The sequence below is a fragment of the Lepisosteus platostomus genome, chromosome 14, assembly GCF_059453375.1.
Source record: "Lepisosteus platostomus isolate fLepPlt1 chromosome 14, fLepPlt1.hap1, whole genome shotgun sequence".
Classification (NCBI taxonomy): Eukaryota; Metazoa; Chordata; class Actinopteri; order Semionotiformes; family Lepisosteidae; genus Lepisosteus; species Lepisosteus platostomus.
Window position 1 is genome coordinate 31,930,090 of NC_142624.1, and position 24,815 is coordinate 31,954,904.

The 24,815-nt window shown below is 41.0% G+C and overlaps 1 protein-coding gene across 1 annotated transcript in view; it reads left to right on the plus strand.

Annotated features, from left to right (window-relative positions):
* LOC148649270 (uncharacterized) overlaps positions 1-24,815 on the plus strand; it is a 128,362-nt gene that overhangs the window by 29,928 nt on the left and 73,619 nt on the right. Inside the window, exons 12-33 of the mRNA XM_088605690.1 lie at positions 102-692; positions 1,197-1,787; positions 1,953-2,552; positions 3,689-4,288; positions 4,822-5,421; positions 5,955-6,554; positions 7,086-7,685; positions 8,218-8,817; positions 9,350-9,949; positions 10,483-11,082; positions 11,614-12,213; positions 12,746-13,345; positions 13,877-14,476; positions 15,009-15,608; positions 16,141-16,740; positions 17,273-17,872; positions 18,405-19,004; positions 19,537-20,136; positions 20,669-21,268; positions 21,801-22,400; positions 22,933-23,532; positions 24,065-24,664. Coding sequence (XP_088461816.1) covers positions 102-692; positions 1,197-1,787; positions 1,953-2,552; positions 3,689-4,288; positions 4,822-5,421; positions 5,955-6,554; positions 7,086-7,685; positions 8,218-8,817; positions 9,350-9,949; positions 10,483-11,082; positions 11,614-12,213; positions 12,746-13,345; positions 13,877-14,476; positions 15,009-15,608; positions 16,141-16,740; positions 17,273-17,872; positions 18,405-19,004; positions 19,537-20,136; positions 20,669-21,268; positions 21,801-22,400; positions 22,933-23,532; positions 24,065-24,664 — 13,182 coding nt within the window. The remainder of the gene's footprint in view (positions 1-101; positions 693-1,196; positions 1,788-1,952; positions 2,553-3,688; positions 4,289-4,821; positions 5,422-5,954; positions 6,555-7,085; positions 7,686-8,217; positions 8,818-9,349; positions 9,950-10,482; positions 11,083-11,613; positions 12,214-12,745; positions 13,346-13,876; positions 14,477-15,008; positions 15,609-16,140; positions 16,741-17,272; positions 17,873-18,404; positions 19,005-19,536; positions 20,137-20,668; positions 21,269-21,800; positions 22,401-22,932; positions 23,533-24,064; positions 24,665-24,815) is intronic.

Consider the following 24,815-nt stretch of genomic DNA (forward strand, 5'->3'; position numbering starts at 1 on the left):
TTTTGATTCATAAAAGTAGAGTTTTAAATATTACATGCTGTGAATTATGAAATTCTTTCATGTAGTAACACATATTTTAATATACTTTGTAGTTGATGCAGAATCTACCAAAAGGGATGTTGTGTTTCTACTTGATGGCTCCGATGATGTTAAACTTGGCTTTGAAGCAATCCGTAGTTTTGTTGAAAGAATAGTAGAGAATCTCAACGTGGAGGAGAACAAAGATCGAGTTTCTGTCGTCCAGTACAGTAATAACCCTGCAGTTAATTTCTACCTGAACTCGTACTCAACAAAGGATGATGTCCTGAATGCTTTAAGAGGATTAACATACAAAGGAGGAAGACCCCTCAACACTGGGGCAGCTCTGCAGTTTGTGAAGAATAGTGTCTTTACACCTTCTGCTGGTAGCAGACTTCTTGAAGGTGTTCCTCAGTTTTTATTTGTAATAAGTAGTAGAAGGTCCAAAGATGATGTTAGGGCTCCAGCAGGAGCTCTGAAAGAGAGCGGAATCCTTGCTTTTGGCATTGGAATAAAGAATGCCGACACACTTGAGCTGCAAACAATATCTTCTGAGCCTAGTTTTGCCTTTTCAGTTTCTGATTTTGATGACCTTAAAAACATACAGAAACAATTACTATCCTATATCATGAGCAGCGCTCAGGAAATGCTTCCAGAACCTCCAGTACTTGTAGGTAAGGATGGGAATAGTAAATTACTTGAACATGTTTGTTGATGTAAACTATAGTGGTTTTGTTCAGATTTTAAAAATAATATGTTGATTGTGTTTTCATTCTTGAAGACACAAGAATGTTTGTCATATTTGTTTTCTCTTATGTGTGTTTTATAACAATGTTGTGAGGAATTATGAAGTTAATTTATATATTTTTAGTGATTCACAAGTATATATAACATGTATATCAACATATAGTGTATAATGTACTATACATAGAGTAATAGTAAGTAAGACCAATTTTTCTTATAATTAGAACATGTATAATACTTAAAATTACAATTTTGTCCATGTTTCTTGAAGGAGCTCAGAGTTTGAACCTCCCAGCTGGGAGCTGGGAGCAGTGTGTTATACACACTGATAAGACTTGAATATCTGCAGGTTTGAATTGCCACAAAGTAGGGCAAAATTCTTAGTCTATATCTTTGTAATTAAGTTTTTTTTTCTTCTTGAATGTTTGTCCTAGATGAAAGTTCCACTGTAAAAAGAGACATTGTCTTTCTTCTGGATGGTACTGATGATACTAGAAGTAAATTTCCAGCAATCCGTGACTTTGTTCTAAGAGTCCTGGAACAATTTGATGTGGAGGAAAACAAAGATCGTGTTGCTGTAGTGCAGTACAGTAACGAGTCACTAGCTAATTTTTACCTGAATACTCACTCAACAAAAGAAAGTGTGCTCAATGCAGTCAGACAACTAAAACCCAAAGGGGGTAGACCCCATTACACTGGAGCAGCTCTCCAGTTTGTTAAGGACAATGTCTTTATCCCAAACACTGGAAGTAGACGTCTTGAGGGTGTTCCTCAGATTTTAATACTTCTGACCGGCGGTAGATCAAAAGATGCTCTAAGAGGCCCCGCCAATGCTCTAAAAAGGCTGGGGGTTGTGCTTTTTGTTATTGGAACAAGAAACATGGATCCTGTTGAACTACAGACAATTTCATTCCAACCTAGCTATGCTTTCTCAGTCACTGAATTTGATGAGCTTTTTAGAATTCAACAGAAACTAGTGACAAGAGTGGCTCATCAGAGGTCCCAGGAAGTACCTAAAATAATAGGTAAGGATATAGAATTTTAAATTGACCACTTTTAAAATTAAGAGTAATATAAAACATCAGTTATAAACTGGCTTTTGTATATTATTAATCTGAAATATATTTTACCACTAAAACAAATTAATAACTAAGTTCATTTAATTACCTTTTGCTCCTGTACATTTTTAGTTGAGACTGAAGCTGCACGGAGGGATGTTGTATTTCTACTTGATGGGTCTGATAATAGCAGAAATGGATTCCCAGCAATGCGTGACTTTGTTCAGAGAATAGTGGACGGTCTTGATGTGGAAGAAAACAAAGATCGAGTTGCTGTTATCCAATACAGCAATACAGCCGTGGCAAATTTCTACCTAAATTCATTTTTAAAGAAAGACGATACTTTAAAGTCAATCAAGCTCCTGAAGCACAAAGGAGGAAGACCGCTCAACACTGGGGCAGCTCTGCAGTTTGTTAGGGATCATGTGTTTACTGCTTCTGCTGGTAGCAGACATCTTGAAGGTGTTCCTCAGATATTAATTCTGCTGTCTGGTGGAAAGTCCAGAGATGATGTTAAAAGGCCAGCAGCTTCTTTGAGAAATAGCACTATTGTGTCTTTTGGTATTGGTATTGGAAATGCAGACACACAAGAAATGGAAGCTATTTCGTACAAACCTGGTTTCACATTGTCTGTTTCTGATTTTGACCATCTTGAAAGCATACAGCAACAGCTCTTTTCAATTCTGAAAAGAGGAATCCTGCAACAAAAGAAAGAATTCCCTTATATCATAGGTAAGGAAAACTATACTTGATGACTCAAGTTGAGTGTGTTAGCATTTCCTTTCAATAAATAATGAAATAATTACTGAAAAGCAATTAAAGATATATAACACTATCTACAGTATAACACTAAAGTTTAATATAAGAGGCATTATTCAAACATCATATTTTTCTTCTTAATAATTCCAGAAAAAGGTTTCTGGGTAAAGTGCAGGCTAAGCTCTATAGTCCAAGCATTTTGAATTAAACTATAGGCAGATGTAACCAAGAACACCAAAGAAGAAAAAGACGAGTGAGATTTATGGAGTGGAGTTAAAATTGCATTTTACAAATCACATACACATTTATACTGTATATATATAACACTCATTTTTGTAGCAAATCCTGAGGCAGTAGTACAGTTTGCATTAAAAGTTCACTTTACACTCAGATTAAATAAAAGAATGTGGGTACTGTTTGTTTTTAACACTTAAAATGATTATGATTAAAATCACTTTACTAAAAAATAAAAAATAGACACTGAATCACTTAAAAATAGCCAATTTATACTACATTGACTCGTGAAGTCAGAATCGTAGAATCCCTGTAACATAACAATGAATTTATTTTTACACTAATTTGTAGATGTTAGAATTGATAAGTGCCATTTTACCAATTTATCATGTTTAAAATTTACTTTTTTTAACCACATCAATATAAAAATACCACAGTAAAAAAACTACACATAGCTTGTTGTTTTTACAGTTTTTATACAGTACATTAATTATATTATTTTTGCCATTTGATAGTACCAAACAGGTGACACAGTACAAAATTAAAAATTATTGTTTACTCTAAACATTTCACAGTTGAGACGATACCATCAGAAGAGATGATTCTGTCGGTTATTGCTCAGTCTACATTGAATTGTTCTTTTTCCAGTTGGTGAAAATATTCTGAATCTTTTCTGGTCTAATTCAGACCAAAACATCAGTAGAATCTCATGATTTTAAACGATAATACAAAATTGGTGTGTTATTCCACTACATGTTTTTTGCATTTCCTTTCTGAATGTCATTTGCAGCACTTGATGGTGCCAGATAATTGATGGAGTAGAACAACCCAAATTCTGTGTTTTGACGTTGTTTTTTACTCTGAACATTTCACAGTTGAGGGCGATGCCGTCAGAAGGGATGTTGTGTTTCTGCTAGATGGCTCTGATTCCACTAGAAATGGATTCCCAGCAATCAGGGACTTTGTTCAGAGAGTGGTGGAGAAGCTCCGAGTTGATGAAAACAAAGATCGGGTTGCTGTAGTCCAATACAGTAATGATCCAGCAGCTAACTTCTATCTAAATACATACTCAACAACGGAGGATGTCATTAACAGTGTGAAAGGCCTTAGACACAAAGGAGGAAGGCCACTGAACACTGGGGCAGCCCTTCAGTTTGTTAAGGACAGAGTCTTTACTGCATCTGCCGGCAGCAGACGTCCTGAGGGTGTCCCTCAGATTGTTGTTGTGCTGTCTGGTGGAAGATCTAGTGACAGCGTTGAAGCACCAGCTGCGGCCCTGAAGGAACTTGGAGTGTTGATCTTTGCAATTGGAACGAGGAGCTCTGATAGCAGAGAATTGCAAAAGATTGCCTACGATCCTAGTTATGCTCTTTCAGTGTCTGAATTCTCTGACCTCCCAGCAGTCCAAGAGCAACTTCTTTCATCTGTTAATACCGTAGTTGTTGAGATCACACCAGGAACACCAACTGTGTTGGGTAAGAAAAGTAGAAGTATAGAGAAATATGTTTTGCTAGTTGTACAAGAACTGCAATAAGGAATGATTTTGTGGAAATTTCCCAATATCAATTTGATAAAGCATTCTGTGAAGGTACTTGGAGCATACAGTAGTTTAACGTTCACTCCTCTTGCTTTGTTCAGGCTCTCTCAGTGTCCTTTTCTGTGAGATGGCTTCAAGCCAGTATTCTGTGCTTTGTAGTTTCTTGTCGTTTGTTGCTCAATCTACATGGAGTTGTTCTTTTTCCACTTGGTGAAAATATTCTGAATCTCTTAATTCAGACCAAAATATCTGTGCAGTCTTAATTATTCTAAACGACAATGATATATTGCAAATTTGATGGTCTCTTCATGTGGGTTCCAGTAACAAAATTGGGGTGTTATTCCAGTAGATGTTTTTTGCATTTCTTTTCTGAATGTCATTTGCAGCACTTGATGGTGCCAAATAACTGATGCAGGAGAACAACCCAAATTCTGTGTTTTGATGTTGTTTTTTACTCTGAACATTTCACAGTTGAGGGCGATGCCGTCAGAAGGGATGTTGTGTTTCTGCTGGATGGCTCTGATTCCACTAGAAATGGATTCCCAGCAATGCGGGACTTTGTTCAGAGAGTGGTAGAGAAGCTCCAAGTTGACGAAAACAAAGATCGGGTTGCTGTACTCCAATACAGTAATGATCCAGCAGCTAACTTCTATCTAAATACATACTCAACAAAGGAGGATGTCATTAACAGTGTGAAAGGCCTTAGACACAAAGGCGGAAGGCCACTGTACACTGGGGCAGCCCTTCAGTTTGTTAAGGACAGAGTCTTTACTGCATCTGCCGGCAGCAGACGTCCTGAGGGTGTCCCTCAGATTGTTGTTGTGCTGTCTGGTGGAAGATCTAGTGACAGCGTTGAAGCACCAGCTGCGGCCCTGAAGGAACTTGGAGTGTTGATCTTTGCAATTGGAACGAGGAGCTCTGATAGCAGAGAATTGCAAAAGATTGCCTACGATCCTAGTTATGCTCTTTCAGTGTCTGAATTCTCTGACCTCCCAGCAGTCCAAGAGCAACTTCTTTCATCTGTTAATACCGTAGTTGTTGAGATCACACCAGGAACACCAACTGTGTTGGGTAAGAAAAGTAGAAGTATAGAGAAACATGTTTTGCTAGTTGTACAAGAACTGCAATAAGGAGTGATTTTGTGGAAATTTCCCAATATCAATTTGATAAAGCATTCTGTGAAGGTACTTGGAGCATACAATTAGTTTAACGTTCACTCCTCTTGCTTTGTTCAGGCTCTCTCAGTGTCCTTTTCTGTGAGATGGCTTCAAGTCAGTATTCTGTTCTTTGTAGTTTCTTGTCGTTTGGTACTCAATCTACATGGAGTTGTTCTTTTTCCACTTGGTGAAAATATTCTGAATCTCTTAATTCAGACCAAAATATCGGTGCAGTCTCATTATTCTAAACGACAATGATATATTCCAAATTTGATGGTCTCTTCATGTAGGTTCAAGTAACAAAATTGGTGTGTTATTCCAGTAGATGTTTTTTGCATTTCTTTTCTGAATGTCATTTGCAGCACTTGATGGTGCCAAATAACTGATGCAGTAGAACAACCCAAATTCTGTGTTTTGACGTTGTTTTTTACTCTGAACATTTCACAGTTGAGGGCGATGCCGTCAGAAGGGATGTTGTTTTTCTGCTGGATGGCTCTGATTCCACTAGAAATGGATTCCCAGCAATGCGGGACTTTGTTCAGAGAGTGGTGGAGAAGCTCCGAGTTGATGAAAACAAAGATCGGGTTGCTGTAGTCCAATACAGTAATGATCCAGCAGCTAACTTCTATCTAAATACATACTCAACAAAGGAGGATGTCATTAACAGTGTGAAAGGCCTTAGACACAAAGGAGGAAGGCCACTGAACACTGGGGCAGCCCTTCAGTTTGTTAAGGACAGAGTCTTTACTGCATCTGCCGGCAGTAGACGTCCTGAGGGTGTCCCTCAGATTGTTGTTGTGCTGTCTGGTGGAAGATCTAGTGACAGCGTTGAAGCACCAGCTGCGGCCCTGAAGGAACTTGGAGTGTTGATCTTTGCAATTGGAACGAGGAGCTCTGATAGCAGAGAATTGCAAAAGATTGCCTACGATCCTAGTTATGCTCTTTCAGTGTCTGAATTCTCTGACCTCCCAGCAGTCCAAGAGCAACTTCTTTCATCTGTTAATACCGTAGTTGTTGAGATCACACCAGGAACACCAACTGTGTTGGGTAAGAAAAGTAGAAGTATAGAGAAACACGTTTTGCTAGTTGTACAAGAACTGCAATAAGGAGTGATTTTGTGGAAATTTCCCAATATCAATTTGATAAAGCATTCTGTGAAGGTACTTGGAGCATACAGTAGTTCAACGTTCACTCCTCTTGCTTTGTTCAGGCTCTCTCAGTGTCCTTTTCTGTGAGATGGCTTCAAGTCAGTATTCTGTTCTTTGTAGTTTCTTGTCGTTTGTTGCTCAATCTACATGGAGTTGTTCTTTTTCCACTTGGTGAAAATATTCTGAATCTCTTAATTCAGACCAAAGTATCGGTGCAGTCTCATTATTCTAAACGACAATGATATATTGCAAATTTGATGGTCTCTTCATGTGGGTTCCAGTAACAAAATCGGTGTGTTATTCCAGTAATGTTTTTTGCATTTCTTTTCTGAATGTCATTTGCAGCACTTGATGGTGCCAAATAACTGATGCAGTAGAACAACCCAAATTCTGTGTTTTGACGTTGTTTTTTACTCTGAACATTTCACAGTTGAGGGCGATGCCGTCAGAAGGGATGTTGTGTTTCTGCTGGATGGCTCTGATTCCACTAGAAATGGATTCCCAGCAATGCGGGACTTTGTTCAGAGAGTGGTAGAGAAGCTCCGAGTTGATGAAAACAAAGATCGGGTTGCTGTAGTCCAATACAGTAATGATCCAGCAGCTAACTTCTATCTAAATACATACTCAACAAAGGAGGATGTCATTAACAGTGTGAAAGGCCTTAGACACAAAGGAGGAAGGCCACTGAACACTGGGGCAGCCCTTCAGTTTGTTAAGGACAGAGTCTTTACTGCATCTGCCGGCAGCAGACGTCCTGAGGGTGTCCCTCAGATTGTTGTTGTGCTGTCTGGTGGAAGATCTAGTGACAGCGTTGAAGCACCAGCTGCGGCCCTGAAGGAACTTGGAGTGTTGATCTTTGCAATTGGAACGAGGAGCTCTGATAGCAGAGAATTGCAAAAGATTGCCTACGATCCTAGTTATGCTCTTTCAGTGTCTGAATTCTCTGACCTCCCAGCAGTCCAAGAGCAACTTCTTTCATCTGTTAATACCGTAGTTGTTGAGATCACACCAGGAACACCAACTGTGTTGGGTAAGAAAAGTAGAAGTATAGAGAAACATGTTTTGCTAGTTGTACAAGAACTGCAATGAGGAGTGATTTTGTGGAAATTTCCCAATATCAATTTGATAAAGCATTCTGTGAAGGTACTTGGAGCATACAGTAGTTTAACGTTCACTCCTCTTGCTTTGTTCAGGCTCTCTCAGTGTCCTTTTCTGTGAGATGGCTTCAAGCCAGTATTCTGTGCTTTGTAGTTTCTTGTCGTTTGTTGCTCAATCTACATGGAGTTGTTCTTTTTCCACTTGGTGAAAATATTCTGAATCTCTTAATTCAGACCGAAATATCGGTGCAGTCTCATTATTCTAAACGACAATGATATATTCCAAATTTGATGGTCTCTTCATGTGGGTTCCAGTAACAAAATCGGTGTGTTATTCCAGTAGATGTTTTTTGCATTTCTTTTCTGAATGTCATTTGCAGCACTTGATGGTGCCAAATAACTGATGCAGTAGAACAACCCAAATTCTGTGTTTTGACGTTGTTTTTTACTCTGAACATTTCACAGTTGAGGGTGATGCCGTCAGAAGGGATGTTGTGTTTCTGCTGGATGGCTCTGATTCCACTAGAAATGGATTCCCAGCAATGCGGGACTTTGTTCAGAGAGTGGTAGAGAAGCTCCAAGTTGACGAGAACAAAGATCGGGTTGCTGTAGTCCAATACAGTAATGATCCAGCAGCTAACTTCTATCTAAATACATACTCAACAAAGGAGGATGTCATTAACAGTGTGAAAGGCCTTAGACACAAAGGAGGAAGGCCACTGAACACTGGGGCAGCCCTTCAGTTTGTTAAGGACAGAGTCTTTACTGCATCTGCCGGCAGCAGACGTCCTGAGGGTGTCCCTCAGATTGTTGTTGTGCTGTCTGGTGGAAAATCTAGTGACAGCGTTGAAGCACCAGCTGCGGCCCTGAAGGAACTTGGAGTGTTGATCTTTGCAATTGGAACGAGGAGCTCTGATAGCAGAGAATTGCAAAAGATTGCCTACGATCCTAGTTATGCTCTTTCAGTGTCTGAATTCTCTGACCTCCCAGCAGTCCAAGAGCAACTTCTTTCATCTGTTAATACCGTAGTTGTTGAGATCACACCAGGAACACCAACTGTGTTGGGTAAGAAAAGTAGAAGTATAGAGAAACATGTTTTGCTAGTTGTACAAGAACTGCAATAAGGAGTGATTTTGTGGAAATTTCCCAATATCAATTTGATAAAGCATTCTGTGAAGGTACTTGGAGCATACAGTAGTTTAACGTTCACTCCTCTTGCTTTGTTCAAGCTCTCTCAGTGTCCTTTTCTGTGAGATGGCTTCAAGCCAGTATTCTGTGCTTTGTAGTTTCTTGTCGTTTGTTGCTCAATCTACATGGAGTTGTTCTTTTTCCACTTGGTGAAAATATTCTGAATCTCTTAATTCAGACCGAAATATCGGTGCAGTCTCATTATTCTAAACGACAATGATATATTCCAAATTTGATGGTCTCTTCATGTGGGTTCCAGTAACAAAATCGGTGTGTTATTCCAGTAGATGTTTTTTGCATTTCTTTTCTGAATGTCATTTGCAGCACTTGATGGTGCCAAATAACTGATGCAGTAGAACAACCCAAATTCTGTGTTTTGACGTTGTTTTTTACTCTGAACATTTCACAGTTGAGGGCGATGCCGTCAGAAGGGATGTTGTGTTTCTGCTGGATGGCTCTGATTCCACTAGAAATGGATTCCCAGCAATGCGGGACTTTGTTCAGAGAGTGGTAGAGAAGCTCCAAGTTGACGAGAACAAAGATCGGGTTGCTGTAGTCCAATACAGTAATGATCCAGCAGCTAACTTCTATCTAAATACATACTCAACAAAGGAGGATGTCATTAACAGTGTGAAAGGCCTTAGACACAAAGGCGGAAGGCCACTGTACACTGGGGCAGCCCTTCAGTTTGTTAAGGACAGAGTCTTTACTGCATCTGCCGGCAGCAGACGTCCTGAGGGTGTCCCTCAGATTGTTGTTGTGCTGTCTGGTGGAAGATCTAGTGACAGCGTTGAAGCACCAGCTGCGGCCCTGAAGGAACTTGGAGTGTTGATCTTTGCAATTGGAACGAGGAGCTCTGATAGCAGAGAATTGCAAAAGATTGCCTACGATCCTAGTTATGCTCTTTCAGTGTCTGAATTCTCTGACCTCCCAGCAGTCCAAGAGCAACTTCTTTCATCTGTTAATACCGTAGTTGTTGAGATCACACCAGGAACACCAACTGTGTTGGGTAAGAAAAGTAGAAGTATAGAGAAACATGTTTTGCTAGTTGTACAAGAACTGCAATAAGGAGTGATTTTGTGGAAATTTCCCAATATCAATTTGATAAAGCATTCTGTGAAGGTACTTGGAGCATACAATTAGTTTAACGTTCACTCCTCTTGCTTTGTTCAGGCTCTCTCAGTGTCCTTTTCTGTGAGATGGCTTCAAGTCAGTATTCTGTTCTTTGTAGTTTCTTGTCGTTTGGTACTCAATCTACATGGAGTTGTTCTTTTTCCACTTGGTGAAAATATTCTGAATCTCTTAATTCAGACCAAAATATCGGTGCAGTCTCATTATTCTAAACGACAATGATATATTCCAAATTTGATGGTCTCTTCATGTAGGTTCAAGTAACAAAATTGGTGTGTTATTCCAGTAGATGTTTTTTGCATTTCTTTTCTGAATGTCATTTGCAGCACTTGATGGTGCCAAATAACTGATGCAGTAGAACAACCCAAATTCTGTGTTTTGACGTTGTTTTTTACTCTGAACATTTCACAGTTGAGGGCGATGCCGTCAGAAGGGATGTTGTTTTTCTGCTGGATGGCTCTGATTCCACTAGAAATGGATTCCCAGCAATGCGGGACTTTGTTCAGAGAGTGGTGGAGAAGCTCCGAGTTGATGAAAACAAAGATCGGGTTGCTGTAGTCCAATACAGTAATGATCCAGCAGCTAACTTCTATCTAAATACATACTCAACAAAGGAGGATGTCATTAACAGTGTGAAAGGCCTTAGACACAAAGGAGGAAGGCCACTGAACACTGGGGCAGCCCTTCAGTTTGTTAAGGACAGAGTCTTTACTGCATCTGCCGGCAGTAGACGTCCTGAGGGTGTCCCTCAGATTGTTGTTGTGCTGTCTGGTGGAAGATCTAGTGACAGCGTTGAAGCACCAGCTGCGGCCCTGAAGGAACTTGGAGTGTTGATCTTTGCAATTGGAACGAGGAGCTCTGATAGCAGAGAATTGCAAAAGATTGCCTACGATCCTAGTTATGCTCTTTCAGTGTCTGAATTCTCTGACCTCCCAGCAGTCCAAGAGCAACTTCTTTCATCTGTTAATACCGTAGTTGTTGAGATCACACCAGGAACACCAACTGTGTTGGGTAAGAAAAGTAGAAGTATAGAGAAACATGTTTTGCTAGTTGTACAAGAACTGCAATAAGGAGTGATTTTGTGGAAATTTCCCAATATCAATTTGATAAAGCATTCTGTGAAGGTACTTGGAGCATACAGTAGTTCAACGTTCACTCCTCTTGCTTTGTTCAGGCTCTCTCAGTGTCCTTTTCTGTGAGATGGCTTCAAGTCAGTATTCTGTTCTTTGTAGTTTCTTGTCGTTTGTTGCTCAATCTACATGGAGTTGTTCTTTTTCCACTTGGTGAAAATATTCTGAATCTCTTAATTCAGACCAAAGTATCGGTGCAGTCTCATTATTCTAAACGACAATGATATATTGCAAATTTGATGGTCTCTTCATGTGGGTTCCAGTAACAAAATCGGTGTGTTATTCCAGTAATGTTTTTTGCATTTCTTTTCTGAATGTCATTTGCAGCACTTGATGGTGCCAAATAACTGATGCAGTAGAACAACCCAAGTTCTGTGTTTTGACGTTGTTTTTTACTCTGAACATTTCACAGTTGAGGGCGATGCCGTCAGAAGGGATGTTGTGTTTCTGCTGGATGGCTCTGATTCCACTAGAAATGGATTCCCAGCAATGCGGGACTTTGTTCAGAGAGTGGTAGAGAAGCTCCGAGTTGATGAAAACAAAGATCGGGTTGCTGTAGTCCAATACAGTAATGATCCAGCAGCTAACTTCTATCTAAATACATACTCAACAAAGGAGGATGTCATTAACAGTGTGAAAGGCCTTAGACACAAAGGAGGAAGGCCACTGAACACTGGGGCAGCCCTTCAGTTTGTTAAGGACAGAGTCTTTACTGCATCTGCCGGCAGCAGACGTCCTGAGGGTGTCCCTCAGATTGTTGTTGTGCTGTCTGGTGGAAGATCTAGTGACAGCGTTGAAGCACCAGCTGCGGCCCTGAAGGAACTTGGAGTGTTGATCTTTGCAATTGGAACGAGGAGCTCTGATAGCAGAGAATTGCAAAAGATTGCCTACGATCCTAGTTATGCTCTTTCAGTGTCTGAATTCTCTGACCTCCCAGCAGTCCAAGAGCAACTTCTTTCATCTGTTAATACCGTAGTTGTTGAGATCACACCAGGAACACCAACTGTGTTGGGTAAGAAAAGTAGAAGTATAGAGAAACATGTTTTGCTAGTTGTACAAGAACTGCAATAAGGAGTGATTTTGTGGAAATTTCCCAATATCAATTTGATAAAGCATTCTGTGAAGGTACTTGGAGCATACAGTAGTTTAACGTTCACTCCTCTTGCTTTGTTCAGGCTCTCTCAGTGTCCTTTTCTGTGAGATGGCTTCAAGCCAGTATTCTGTGCTTTGTAGTTTCTTGTCGTTTGTTGCTCAATCTACATGGAGTTGTTCTTTTTCCACTTGGTGAAAATATTCTGAATCTCTTAATTCAGACCGAAATATCGGTGCAGTCTCATTATTCTAAACGACAATGATATATTCCAAATTTGATGGTCTCTTCATGTGGGTTCCAGTAACAAAATCGGTGTGTTATTCCAGTAGATGTTTTTTGCATTTCTTTTCTGAATGTCATTTGCAGCACTTGATGGTGCCAAATAACTGATGCAGTAGAACAACCCAAATTCTGTGTTTTGACGTTGTTTTTTACTCTGAACATTTCACAGTTGAGGGCGATGCCGTCAGAAGGGATGTTGTGTTTCTGCTGGATGGCTCTGATTCCACTAGAAATGGATTCCCAGCAATGCGGGACTTTGTTCAGAGAGTGGTAGAGAAGCTCCAAGTTGACGAGAACAAAGATCGGGTTGCTGTAGTCCAATACAGTAATGATCCAGCAGCTAACTTCTATCTAAATACATACTCAACAAAGGAGGATGTCATTAACAGTGTGAAAGGCCTTAGACACAAAGGAGGAAGGCCACTGAACACTGGGGCAGCCCTTCAGTTTGTTAAGGACAGAGTCTTTACTGCATCTGCCGGCAGCAGACGTCCTGAGGGTGTCCCTCAGATTGTTGTTGTGCTGTCTGGTGGAAAATCTAGTGACAGCGTTGAAGCACCAGCTGCGGCCCTGAAGGAACTTGGAGTGTTGATCTTTGCAATTGGAACGAGGAGCTCTGATAGCAGAGAATTGCAAAAGATTGCCTACGATCCTAGTTATGCTCTTTCAGTGTCTGAATTCTCTGACCTCCCAGCAGTCCAAGAGCAACTTCTTTCATCTGTTAATACCGTAGTTGTTGAGATCACACCAGGAGCACCAACTGTGTTGGGTAAGAAAAGTAGAAGTATAGAGAAACATGTTTTGCTAGTTGTACAAGAACTGCAATAAGGAGTGATTTTGTGGAAATTTCCCAATATCAATTTGATAAAGCATTCTGTGAAGGTACTTGGAGCATACAGTAGTTCAACGTTCACTCCTCTTGCTTTGTTCAAGCTCTCTCAGTGTCCTTTTCTGTGAGATGGCTTCAAGTCAGTATTCTGTTCTTTGTAGTTTCTTGTCGTTTGTTGCTCAATCTACATGGAGTTGTTCTTTTTCCACTTGGTGAAAATATTCTGAATCTCTTAATTCAGACCAAAGTATCGGTGCAGTCTCATTATTCTAAACGACAATGATATATTGCAAATTTGATGGTCTCTTCATGTGGGTTCCAGTAACAAAATCGGTGTGTTATTCCAGTAATGTTTTTTGCATTTCTTTTCTGAATGTCATTTGCAGCACTTGATGGTGCCAAATAACTGATGCAGTAGAACAACCCAAATTCTGTGTTTTGACGTTGTTTTTTACTCTGAACATTTCACAGTTGAGGGCGATGCCGTCAGAAGGGATGTTGTTTTTCTGCTGGATGGCTCTGATTCCACTAGAAATGGATTCCCAGCAATGCGGGACTTTGTTCAGAGAGTGGTAGAGAAGCTCCGAGTTGATGAAAACAAAGATCGGGTTGCTGTAGTCCAATACAGTAATGATCCAGCAGCTAACTTCTATCTAAATACATACTCAACAAAGGAGGATGTCATTAACAGTGTGAAAGGCCTTAGACACAAAGGAGGAAGGCCACTGAACACTGGGGCAGCCCTTCAGTTTGTTAAGGACAGAGTCTTTACTGCATCTGCCGGCAGCAGACGTCCTGAGGGTGTCCCTCAGATTGTTGTTGTGCTGTCTGGTGGAAGATCTAGTGACAGCGTTGAAGCACCAGCTGCGGCCCTGAAGGAACTTGGAGTGTTGATCTTTGCAATTGGAACGAGGAGCTCTGATAGCAGAGAATTGCAAAAGATTGCCTACGATCCTAGTTATGCTCTTTCAGTGTCTGAATTCTCTGACCTCCCAGCAGTCCAAGAGCAACTTCTTTCATCTGTTAATACCGTAGTTGTTGAGATCACACCAGGAACACCAACTGTGTTGGGTAAGAAAAGTAGAAGTATAGAGAAACATGTTTTGCTAGTTGTACAAGAACTGCAATAAGGAGTGATTTTGTGGAAATTTCCCAATATCAATTTGATAAAGCATTCTGTGAAGGTACTTGGAGCATACAGTAGTTTAACGTTCACTCCTCTTGCTTTGTTCAGGCTCTCTCAGTGTCCTTTTCTGTGAGATGGCTTCAAGCCAGTATTCTGTGCTTTGTAGTTTCTTGTCGTTTGTTGCTCAATCTACATGGAGTTGTTCTTTTTCCACTTGGTGAAAATATTCTGAATCTCTTAATTCAGACCGAAATATCGGTGCAGTCTCATTATTCTAAACGACAATGATATATTCCAAATTTGATGGTCTCTTCATGTGGGTTCCAGTAACAAAATCGGTGTGTTATTCCAGTAGATGTTTTTTGCATTTCTTTTCTGAATGTCATTTGCAGCACTTGATGGTGCCAAATAACTGATGCAGTAGAACAACCCAAATTCTGTGTTTTGACGTTGTTTTTTACTCTGAACATTTCACAGTTGAGGGCGATGCCGTCAGAAGGGATGTTGTGTTTCTGCTGGATGGCTCTGATTCCACTAGAAATGGATTCCCAGCAATGCGGGACTTTGTTCAGAGAGTGGTAGAGAAGCTCCAAGTTGACGAGAACAAAGATCGGGTTGCTGTAGTCCAATACAGTAATGATCCAGCAGCTAACTTCTATCTAAATACATACTCAACAAAGGAGGATGTCATTAACAGTGTGAAAGGCCTTAGACACAAAGGAGGAAGGCCACTGTACACTGGGGCAGCCCTTCAGTTTGTTAAGGACAGAGTCTTTACTGCATCTGCCGGCAGCAGACGTCCTGAGGGTGTCCCTCAGATTGTTGTTGTGCTGGCTGGTGGAAAATCTAGTGACAGCGTTGAAGCACCAGCTGCGGCCCTGAAGGAACTTGGAGTGTTGATCTTTGCAATTGGAACGAGGAGCTCTGATAGCAGAGAATTGCAAAAGATTGCCTACGATCCTAGTTATGCTCTTTCAGTGTCTGAATTCTCTGACCTCCCAGCAGTCCAAGAGCAACTTCTTTCATCTGTTAATACCGTAGTTGTTGGGATCACACCAGGAACACCAACTGTGTTGGGTAAGAAAAGTAGAAGTATAGAGAAATATGTTTTGCTAGTTGTACAAGAACTGCAATAAGGAGTGATTTTGTGGAAATTTCCCAATATCAATTTGATAAAGCATTCTGTGAAGGTACTTGGAGCATACAGTAGTTTAACGTTCACTCCTCTTGCTTTGTTCAGGCTCTCTCAGTGTCCTTTTCTGTGAGATGGCTTCAAGTCAGTATTCTGTTCTTTGTAGTTTCTTGTCGTTTGTTGCTCAATCTACATGGAGTTGTTCTTTTTCCACTTGGTAAAAATATTCTGAATCTCTTAATTCAGACCAAAGTATCGGTGCAGTCTCATTATTCTTAACGACAATGATATATTGCAAATTTGATGGTCTCTTCATGTGGGTTCCAGTAACAAAATCGGTGTGTTATTCCAGTAGATGTTTTTTGCATTTCTTTTCTGAATGTCATTTGCAGCACTTGATGGTGCCAAATAACTGATGCAGTAGAACAACCCAAATTCTGTGTTTTGACGTTGTTTTTTACTCTGAACATTTCACAGTTGAGGGCGATGCCGTCAGAAGGGATGTTGTGTTTCTGCTGGATGGCTCTGATTCCACTAGAAATGGATTCCCAGCAATGCGGGACTTTGTTCAGAGAGTGGTGGAGAAGCTCCGAGTTGATGAAAACAAAGATCGGGTTGCTGTAGTCCAATACAGTAATGATCCAGCAGCTAACTTTTATCTAAATACATACTCAACAAAGGAGGATGTCATTAACAGTGTGAAAGGCCTTAGACACAAAGGAGGAAGGCCACTGAACACTGGGGCAGCCCTTCAGTTTGTTAAGGACAGAGTCTTTACTGCATCTGCCGGCAGCAGACGTCCTGAGGGTGTCCCTCAGATTGTTGTTGTGCTGTCTGGTGGAAAATCTAGTGACAGCGTTGAAGCACCAGCTGCGGCCCTGAAGGAACTTGGAGTGTTGATCTTTGCAATTGGAACGAGGAGCTCTGATAGCAGAGAATTGCAAAAGATTGCCTACGATCCTAGTTATGCTCTTTCAGTGTCTGAATTCTCTGACCTCCCAGCAGTCCAAGAGCAACTTCTTTCATCTGTTAATACCGTAGTTGTTGAGATCAGACCACAAACACCAACTGTGTTGGGTAAGAAAAGTAGAAGTATAGAGAAACATGTTTTGCTAGTTGTACAAGAACTGCAATAAGGAGTGATTTTGTGGAAATTTCCCAATATCAATTTGATAAAGCATTCTGTGAAGGTACTTGGAGCATACAGTAGTTTAACGTTCACTCCTCTTGCTTTGTTCAGGCTCTCTCAGTGTCCTTTTCTGTGAGATGGCTTCAAGCCAGTATTCTGTGCTTTGTAGTTTCTTGTCGTTTGTTGCTCAATCTACATGGAGTTGTTCTTTTTCCACTTGGTGAAAATATTCTGAATCTCTTAATTCAGACCGAAATATCGGTGCAGTCTCATTATTCTAAACGACAATGATATATTCCAAATTTGATGGTCTCTTCATGTGGGTTCCAGTAACAAAATCGGTGTGTTATTCCAGTAGATGTTTTTTGCATTTCTTTTCTGAATGTCATTTGCAGCACTTGATGGTGCCAAATAACTGATGCAGTAGAACAACCCAAATTCTGTGTTTTGACGTTGTTTTTTACTCTGAACATTTCACAGTTGAGGGCGATGCCGTCAGAAGGGATGTTGTGTTTCTGCTGGATGGCTCTGATTCCACTAGAAATGGATTCCCAGCAATGCGGGACTTTGTTCAGAGAGTGGTAGAGAAGCTCCAAGTTGACGAGAACAAAGATCGGGTTGCTGTAGTCCAATACAGTAATGATCCAGCAGCTAACTTCTATCTAAATACATACTCAACAAAGGAGGATGTCATTAACAGTGTGAAAGGCCTTAGACACAAAGGAGGAAGGCCACTGTACACTGGGGCAGCCCTTCAGTTTGTTAAGGACAGAGTCTTTACTGCATCTGCCGGCAGCAGACGTCCTGAGGGTGTCCCTCAGATTGTTGTTGTGCTGTCTGGTGGAAAATCTAGTGACAGCGTTGAAGCACCAGCTGCGGCCCTGAAGGAACTTGGAGTGTTGATCTTTGCAATTGGAACGAGGAGCTCTGATAGCAGAGAATTGCAAAAGATTGCCTACGATCCTAGTTATGCTCTTTCAGTGTCTGAATTCTCTGACCTCCCAGCAGTCCAAGAGCAACTTCTTTCATCTGTTAATACCGTAGTTGTTGGGATCACACCAGGAACACCAACTGTGTTGGGTAAGAAAAGTAGAAGTATAGAGAAATATGTTTTGCTAGTTGTACAAGAACTGCAATAAGGAGTGATTTTGTGGAAATTTCCCAATATCAATTTGATAAAGCATTCTGTGAAGGTACTTGGAGCATACAGTAGTTTAACGTTCACTCCTCTTGCTTTGTTCAGGCTCTCTCAGTGTCCTTTTCTGTGAGATGGCTTCAAGTCAGTATTCTGTTCTTTGTAGTTTCTTGTCGTTTGTTGCTCAATCTACATGGAGTTGTTCTTTTTCCACTTGGTAAAAATATTCTGAATCTCTTAATTCAGACCAAAGTATCGGTGCAGTCTCATTATTCTAAACGACAATGATATATTGCAAATTTGATGATCTCTTCATGTGGGTTCCAGTAACAAAATCGGTGTGTTATTCCAGTAGATGTTTTTTGCATTTCTTTTCTGAATGTCATTTGCAGCACTTGATGGTGCCAAATAACTGATGCAGTAGAACAACCCAAATTCTGTGTTTTGACGTTGTTTTTTACTCTGAACATTTCACAGTTGAGGGCGATGCCGTCAGAAGGGATGTTGTGTTTCTGCTGGATGGCTCTGATTCCACTAGAAATGGATTCCCAGCAATGCGGGACTTTGTTCAGAGAGTGGTGGAGAAGCTCCGAGTTGATGAAAACAAAGATCGGGTTGCTGTAGTCCAATACAGTAATGATCCAGCAGCTAACTTCTATCTAAATACATACTCAACAAAGGAGGATGTCATTAACAGTGTGAAAGGCCTTAGACACAAAGGAGGAAGGCCACTGAACACTGGGGCAGCCCTTCAGTTTGTTAAGGACAGAGTCTTTACTGCATCTGCCGGCAGCAGACGTCCTGAGGGTGTCCCTCAGATTGTTGTTGTGCTGTCTGGTGGAAGATCTAGTGACAGCGTTGAAGCACCAGCTGCGGCCCTGAAGGAACTTGGAGTGTTGATCTTTGCAATTGGAACGAGGAGCTCTGATAGCAGAGAATTGCAAAAGATTGCCTACGATCCTAGTTATGCTCTTTCAGTGTCTGAATTCTCTGAACTCCCAGCAGTCCAAGAGCAACTTCTTTCATCTGTTAATACCGTAGTTGTTGAGATCAGACCACGAACACCAACTGTGTTGGGTAAGAAAAGTAGAAGTATAGAGAAACATGTTTTGCTAGTTGTACAAGAACTGCAATAAGGAGTGATTTTGTGCAAATTTCCCAATATCAATTTGATAAAGCATTCTGTGAAGGTACTTGGAGCATACAGTAGTTTAACGTTCACTCCTCTTGCTTTGTTCAGGCTCTCTCAGTGTCCTTTTCTGTGAGATGGCTTCAAGCCAGTATTCTGTGCTTTGTAGTTTCTTGTCGTTTGTTGCTCAATCTACATGGAGTTGTTCTTTTTCCACTTGGTAAAAATATTCTGAATCTCTTAATTCAGACCAAAATATCGGTGCAGTCTCATTATTCTAAACGACAATGATATATTCCAAATTTGATGGTCTCTTCATGTGGGTTCCAGTAACAAAATCGGTGTGTTATTCCAGTAGATGTTTTTTGCATTTCTTTTCTGAATGTCATTTGCAGCACTTGATGGTGCCAAATAACTGATGCAGTAGAACAACCCAAATTCTGTGTTTTGACGTTGTTTTTTACTCTGAACATTTCACAGTTGAGGGCGATGCCGTCAGAAGGGATGTTGTGTTTCTGCTGGATGGCTCTGATTCCACTAGAAATGGATTCCCAGCAATGCGGGACTTTGTTCAGAGAGTGGTGGAGAAGCTCCGAGTTGATGAAAACAAAGATCGGGTTGCTGTAGTCCAATACAGTAATGATCCAGCAGCTAACTTCTATCTAAATACATACTCAACAAAGGAGGATGTCATTAACAGTGTGAAAGGCCTTAGACACAAAGGAGGAAGGCCACTGAACACTGGGGCAGCCCTTCAGTTTGTTAAGGACAGAATCTTTACTGCATCTGCCGGCAGCAGACGTCCTGAGGGTGTCCCTCAGATTGTTGTTGTGCTGTCTGGTGGAAAATCTAGTGACAGCGTTGAAGCACCAGCTGCGGCCCTGAAGGAACTTGGAGTGTTGATCTTTGCAATTGGAACGAGGAGCTCTGATAGCAGAGAATTGCAAAAGATTGCCTACGATCCTAGTTATGCTCTTTCAGTGTCTGAATTCTCTGACCTCCCAGCAGTCCAAGAGCAACTTCTTTCATCTGTTAGTACCGTAGTTGTTGAGATCACACCAGGAACACCAACTGTGTTGGGTAAGAAAAGTAGAAGTATAGAGAAACATGTTTTGCTAGTTGTACAAGAACTGCAATAAGGAGTGATTTTGTGGAAATTTCCCAATATCAATTTGATAAAGCATTCTGTGAAGGTACTTGGAGCATACAGTAGTTTAACGTTCACTCCTCTTGCTTTGTTCAGGCTCTCTCAGTGTCCTTTTCTGTGAGATGGCTTCAAGCCAGTATTCTGTGCTTTGTAGTTTCTTGTCATTTGTTGCTCAATCTACATGGAGTTGTTCTTTTTCCACTTGGTGAAAATATTCTGAATCTCTTAATTCAGACCGAAATATCGGTGCAGTCTCATTATTCTAAACGACAATGATATATTCCAAATTTGATGGTCTCTTCATGTGGGTTCCAGTAACAAAATCGGTGTGTTATTCCAGTAGATGTTTTTTGCATTTCTTTTCTGAATGTCATTTGCAGCACGTGATGGTGCCAAATAACTGATGCAGTAGAACAACCCAAATTCTGTGTTTTGACGTTGTTTTTTACTCTGAACATTTCACAGTTGAGGGCGATGCCGTCAGAAGGGATGTTGTGTTTCTGCTGGATGGCTCTGATTCCACTAGAAATGGATTCCCAGCAATGCGGGACTTTGTTCAGAGAGTGGTAGAGAAGCTCCAAGTTGACGAGAACAAAGATCGGGTTGCTGTAGTCCAATACAGTAATGATCCAGCAGCTAACTTCTATCTAAATACATACTCAACAAAGGAGGATGTCATTAACAGTGTGAAAGGCCTTAGACACAAAGGAGGAAGGCCACTGAACACTGGGGCAGCCCTTCAGTTTGTTAAGGACAGAGTCTTTACTGCATCTGCCGGCAGCAGACGTCCTGAGGGTGTCCCTCAGATTGTTGTTGTGCTGTCTGGTGGAAAATCTAGTGACAGCGTTGAAGCACCAGCTGCGGCCCTGAAGGAACTTGGAGTGTTGATCTTTGCAATTGGAACGAGGAGCTCTGATAGCAGAGAATTGCAAAAGATTGCCTACGATCCTAGTTATGCTCTTTCAGTGTCTGAATTCTCTGACCTCCCAGCAGTCCAAGAGCAACTTCTTTCATCTGTTAATACCGTAGTTGTTGGGATCACACCAGGAACACCAACTGTGTTGGGTAAGAAAAGTAGAAGTATAGAGAAATATGTTTTGCTAGTTGTACAAGAACTGCAATAAGGAGTGATTTTGTGGAAATTTCCCAATATCAATTTGATAAAGCATTCTGTGAAGGTACTTGGAGCATACAGTAGTTTAACGTTCACTCCTCTTGCTTTGTTCAGGCTCTCTCAGTGTCCTTTTCTGTGAGATGGCTTCAAGTCAGTATTCTGTTCTTTGTAGTTTCTTGTCGTTTGTTGCTCAATCTACATGGAGTTGTTCTTTTTCCACTTGGTAAAAATATTCTGAATCTCTTAATTCAGACCAAAGTATCGGTGCAGTCTCATTATTCTAAACGACAATGATATATTGCAAATTTGATGATCTCTTCATGTGGGTTCCAGTAACAAAATCGGTGTGTTATTCCAGTAGATGTTTTTTGCATTTCTTTTCTGAATGTCATTTGCAGCACTTGATGGTGCCAAATAACTGATGCAGTAGAACAACCCAAATTCTGTGTTTTGACGTTGTTTTTTACTCTGAACATTTCACAGTTGAGGGCGATGCCGTCAGAAGGGATGTTGTGTTTCTGCTGGATGGCTCTGATTCCACTAGAAATGGATTCCCAGCAATGCGGGACTTTGTTCAGAGAGTGGTGGAGAAGCTCCGAGTTGATGAAAACAAAGATCGGGTTGCTGTAGTCCAATACAGTAATGATCCAGCAGCTAACTTCTATCTAAATACATACTCAACAAAGGAGGATGTCATTAACAGTGTGAAAGGCCTTAGACACAAAGGAGGAAGGCCACTGAACACTGGGGCAGCCCTTCAGTTTGTTAAGGACAGAGTCTTTACTGCATCTGCCGGCAGCAGACGTCCTGAGGGTGTCCCTCAGATTGTTGTTGTGCTGGCTGGTGGAAAATCTAGTGACAGCGTTGAAGCACCAGCTGCGGCCCTGAAGGAACTTGGAGTGTTGATCTTTGCAATTGGAACGAGGAGCTCTGATAGCAGAGAATTGCAAAAGATTGCCTACGATCCTAGTTATGCTCTTTCAGTGTCTGAATTCTCTGACCTCCCAGCAGTCCAAGAGCAACTTCTTTCATCTGTTAATACCGTAGTTGTTGAGATCAGACCACGAACACCAACTGTGTTGGGTAAGAAAAGTAGAAGTATAGAGAAACATGTTTTGCTAGTTGTACAAGAACTGCAATAAGGAGTGATTTTGTGGAAATTTCCCAATATCAATTTGATAAAGCATTCTGTGAAGGTACTTGGAGCATACAGTAGTTTAACGTTCACTCCTCTTGCTTTGTTCAGGCTCTCTCAGTGTCCTTTTCTGTGAGATGGCTTCAAGCCAGTATTCTGTGCTTTGTAGTTTCTTGTCGTTTGTTGCTCAATCTACATGGAGTTGTTCTTTTTCCACTTGGTAAAAATATTCTGAATCTCTTAATTCAGACCAAAATATCGGTGCAGTCTCATTATTCTAAACGACAATGATATATTCCAAATTTGATGGTCTCTTCATGTGGGTTCCAGTAACAAAATCGGTGTGTTATTCCAGTAGATGTTTTTTGCATTTCTTTTCTGAATGTCATTTGCAGCACTTGATGGTGCCAAATAACTGATGCAGTAGAACAACCCAAATTCTGTGTTTTGACGTTGTTTTTTACTCTGAACATTTCACAGTTGAGGGCGATGCCGTCAGAAGGGATGTTGTGTTTCTGCTGGATGGCTCTGATTCCACTAGAAATGGATTCCCAGTAATGCGGGACTTTGTTCAGAGAGTGGTGGAGAAGCTCCGAGTTGATGAAAACAAAGATCGGGTTGCTGTAGTCCAATACAGTAATGATCCAGCAGCTAACTTCTATCTAAATACATACTCAACAAAGGAGGATGTCATTAACAGTGTGAAAGGCCTTAGACACAAAGGAGGAAGGCCACTGAACACTGGGGCAGCCCTTCAGTTTGTTAAGGACAGAGTCTTTACTGCATCTGCCGGCAGCAGACGTCCTGAGGGTGTCCCTCAGATTGTTGTTGTGCTGTCTGGTGGAAGATCTAGTGACAGCGTTGAAGCACCAGCTGCGGCCCTGAAGGAACTTGGAGTGTTGATCTTTGCAATTGGAACGAGGAGCTCTGATAGCAGAGAATTGCAAAAGATTGCCTACGATCCTAGTTATGCTCTTTCAGTGTCTGAATTCTCTGAACTCCCAGCAGTCCAAGAGCAACTTCTTTCATCTGTTAATACCGTAGTTGTTGAGATCAGACCACGAACACCAACTGTGTTGGGTAAGAAAAGTAGAAGTATAGAGAAACATGTTTTGCTAGTTGTACAAGAACTGCAATAAGGAGTGATTTTGTGCAAATTTCCCAATATCAATTTGATAAAGCATTCTGTGAAGGTACTTGGAGCATACAGTAGTTTAACGTTCACTCCTCTTGCTTTGTTCAGGCTCTCTCAGTGTCCTTTTCTGTGAGATGGCTTCAAGCCAGTATTCTGTGCTTTGTAGTTTCTTGTCGTTTGTTGCTCAATCTACATGGAGTTGTTCTTTTTCCACTTGGTAAAAATATTCTGAATCTCTTAATTCAGACCAAAATATCGGTGCAGTCTCATTATTCTAAACGACAATGATATATTCCAAATTTGATGGTCTCTTCATGTGGGTTCCAGTAACAAAATCGGTGTGTTATTCCAGTAGATGTTTTTTGCATTTCTTTTCTGAATGTCATTTGCAGCACTTGATGGTGCCAAATAACTGATGCAGTAGAACAACCCAAATTCTGTGTTTTGACGTTGTTTTTTACTCTGAACATTTCACAGTTGAGGGCGATGCCGTCAGAAGGGATGTTGTGTTTCTGCTGGATGGCTCTGATTCCACTAGAAATGGATTCCCAGCAATGCGGGACTTTGTTCAGAGAGTGGTGGAGAAGCTCCGAGTTGATGAAAACAAAGATCGGGTTGCTGTAGTCCAATACAGTAATGATCCAGCAGCTAACTTCTATCTAAATACATACTCAACAAAGGAGGATGTCATTAACAGTGTGAAAGGCCTTAGACACAAAGGAGGAAGGCCACTGAACACTGGGGCAGCCCTTCAGTTTGTTAAGGACAGAATCTTTACTGCATCTGCCGGCAGCAGACGTCCTGAGGGTGTCCCTCAGATTGTTGTTGTGCTGTCTGGTGGAAAATCTAGTGACAGCGTTGAAGCACCAGCTGCGGCCCTGAAGGAACTTGGAGTGTTGATCTTTGCAATTGGAACGAGGAGCTCTGATAGCAGAGAATTGCAAAAGATTGCCTACGATCCTAGTTATGCTCTTTCAGTGTCTGAATTCTCTGACCTCCCAGCAGTCCAAGAGCAACTTCTTTCATCTGTTAGTACCGTAGTTGTTGAGATCACACCAGGAACACCAACTGTGTTGGGTAAGAAAAGTAGAAGTATAGAGAAACATGTTTTGCTAGTTGTACAAGAACTGCAATAAGGAGTGATTTTGTGGAAATTTCCCAATATCAATTTGATAAAGCATTCTGTGAAGGTACTTGGAGCATACAGTAGTTTAACGTTCACTCCTCT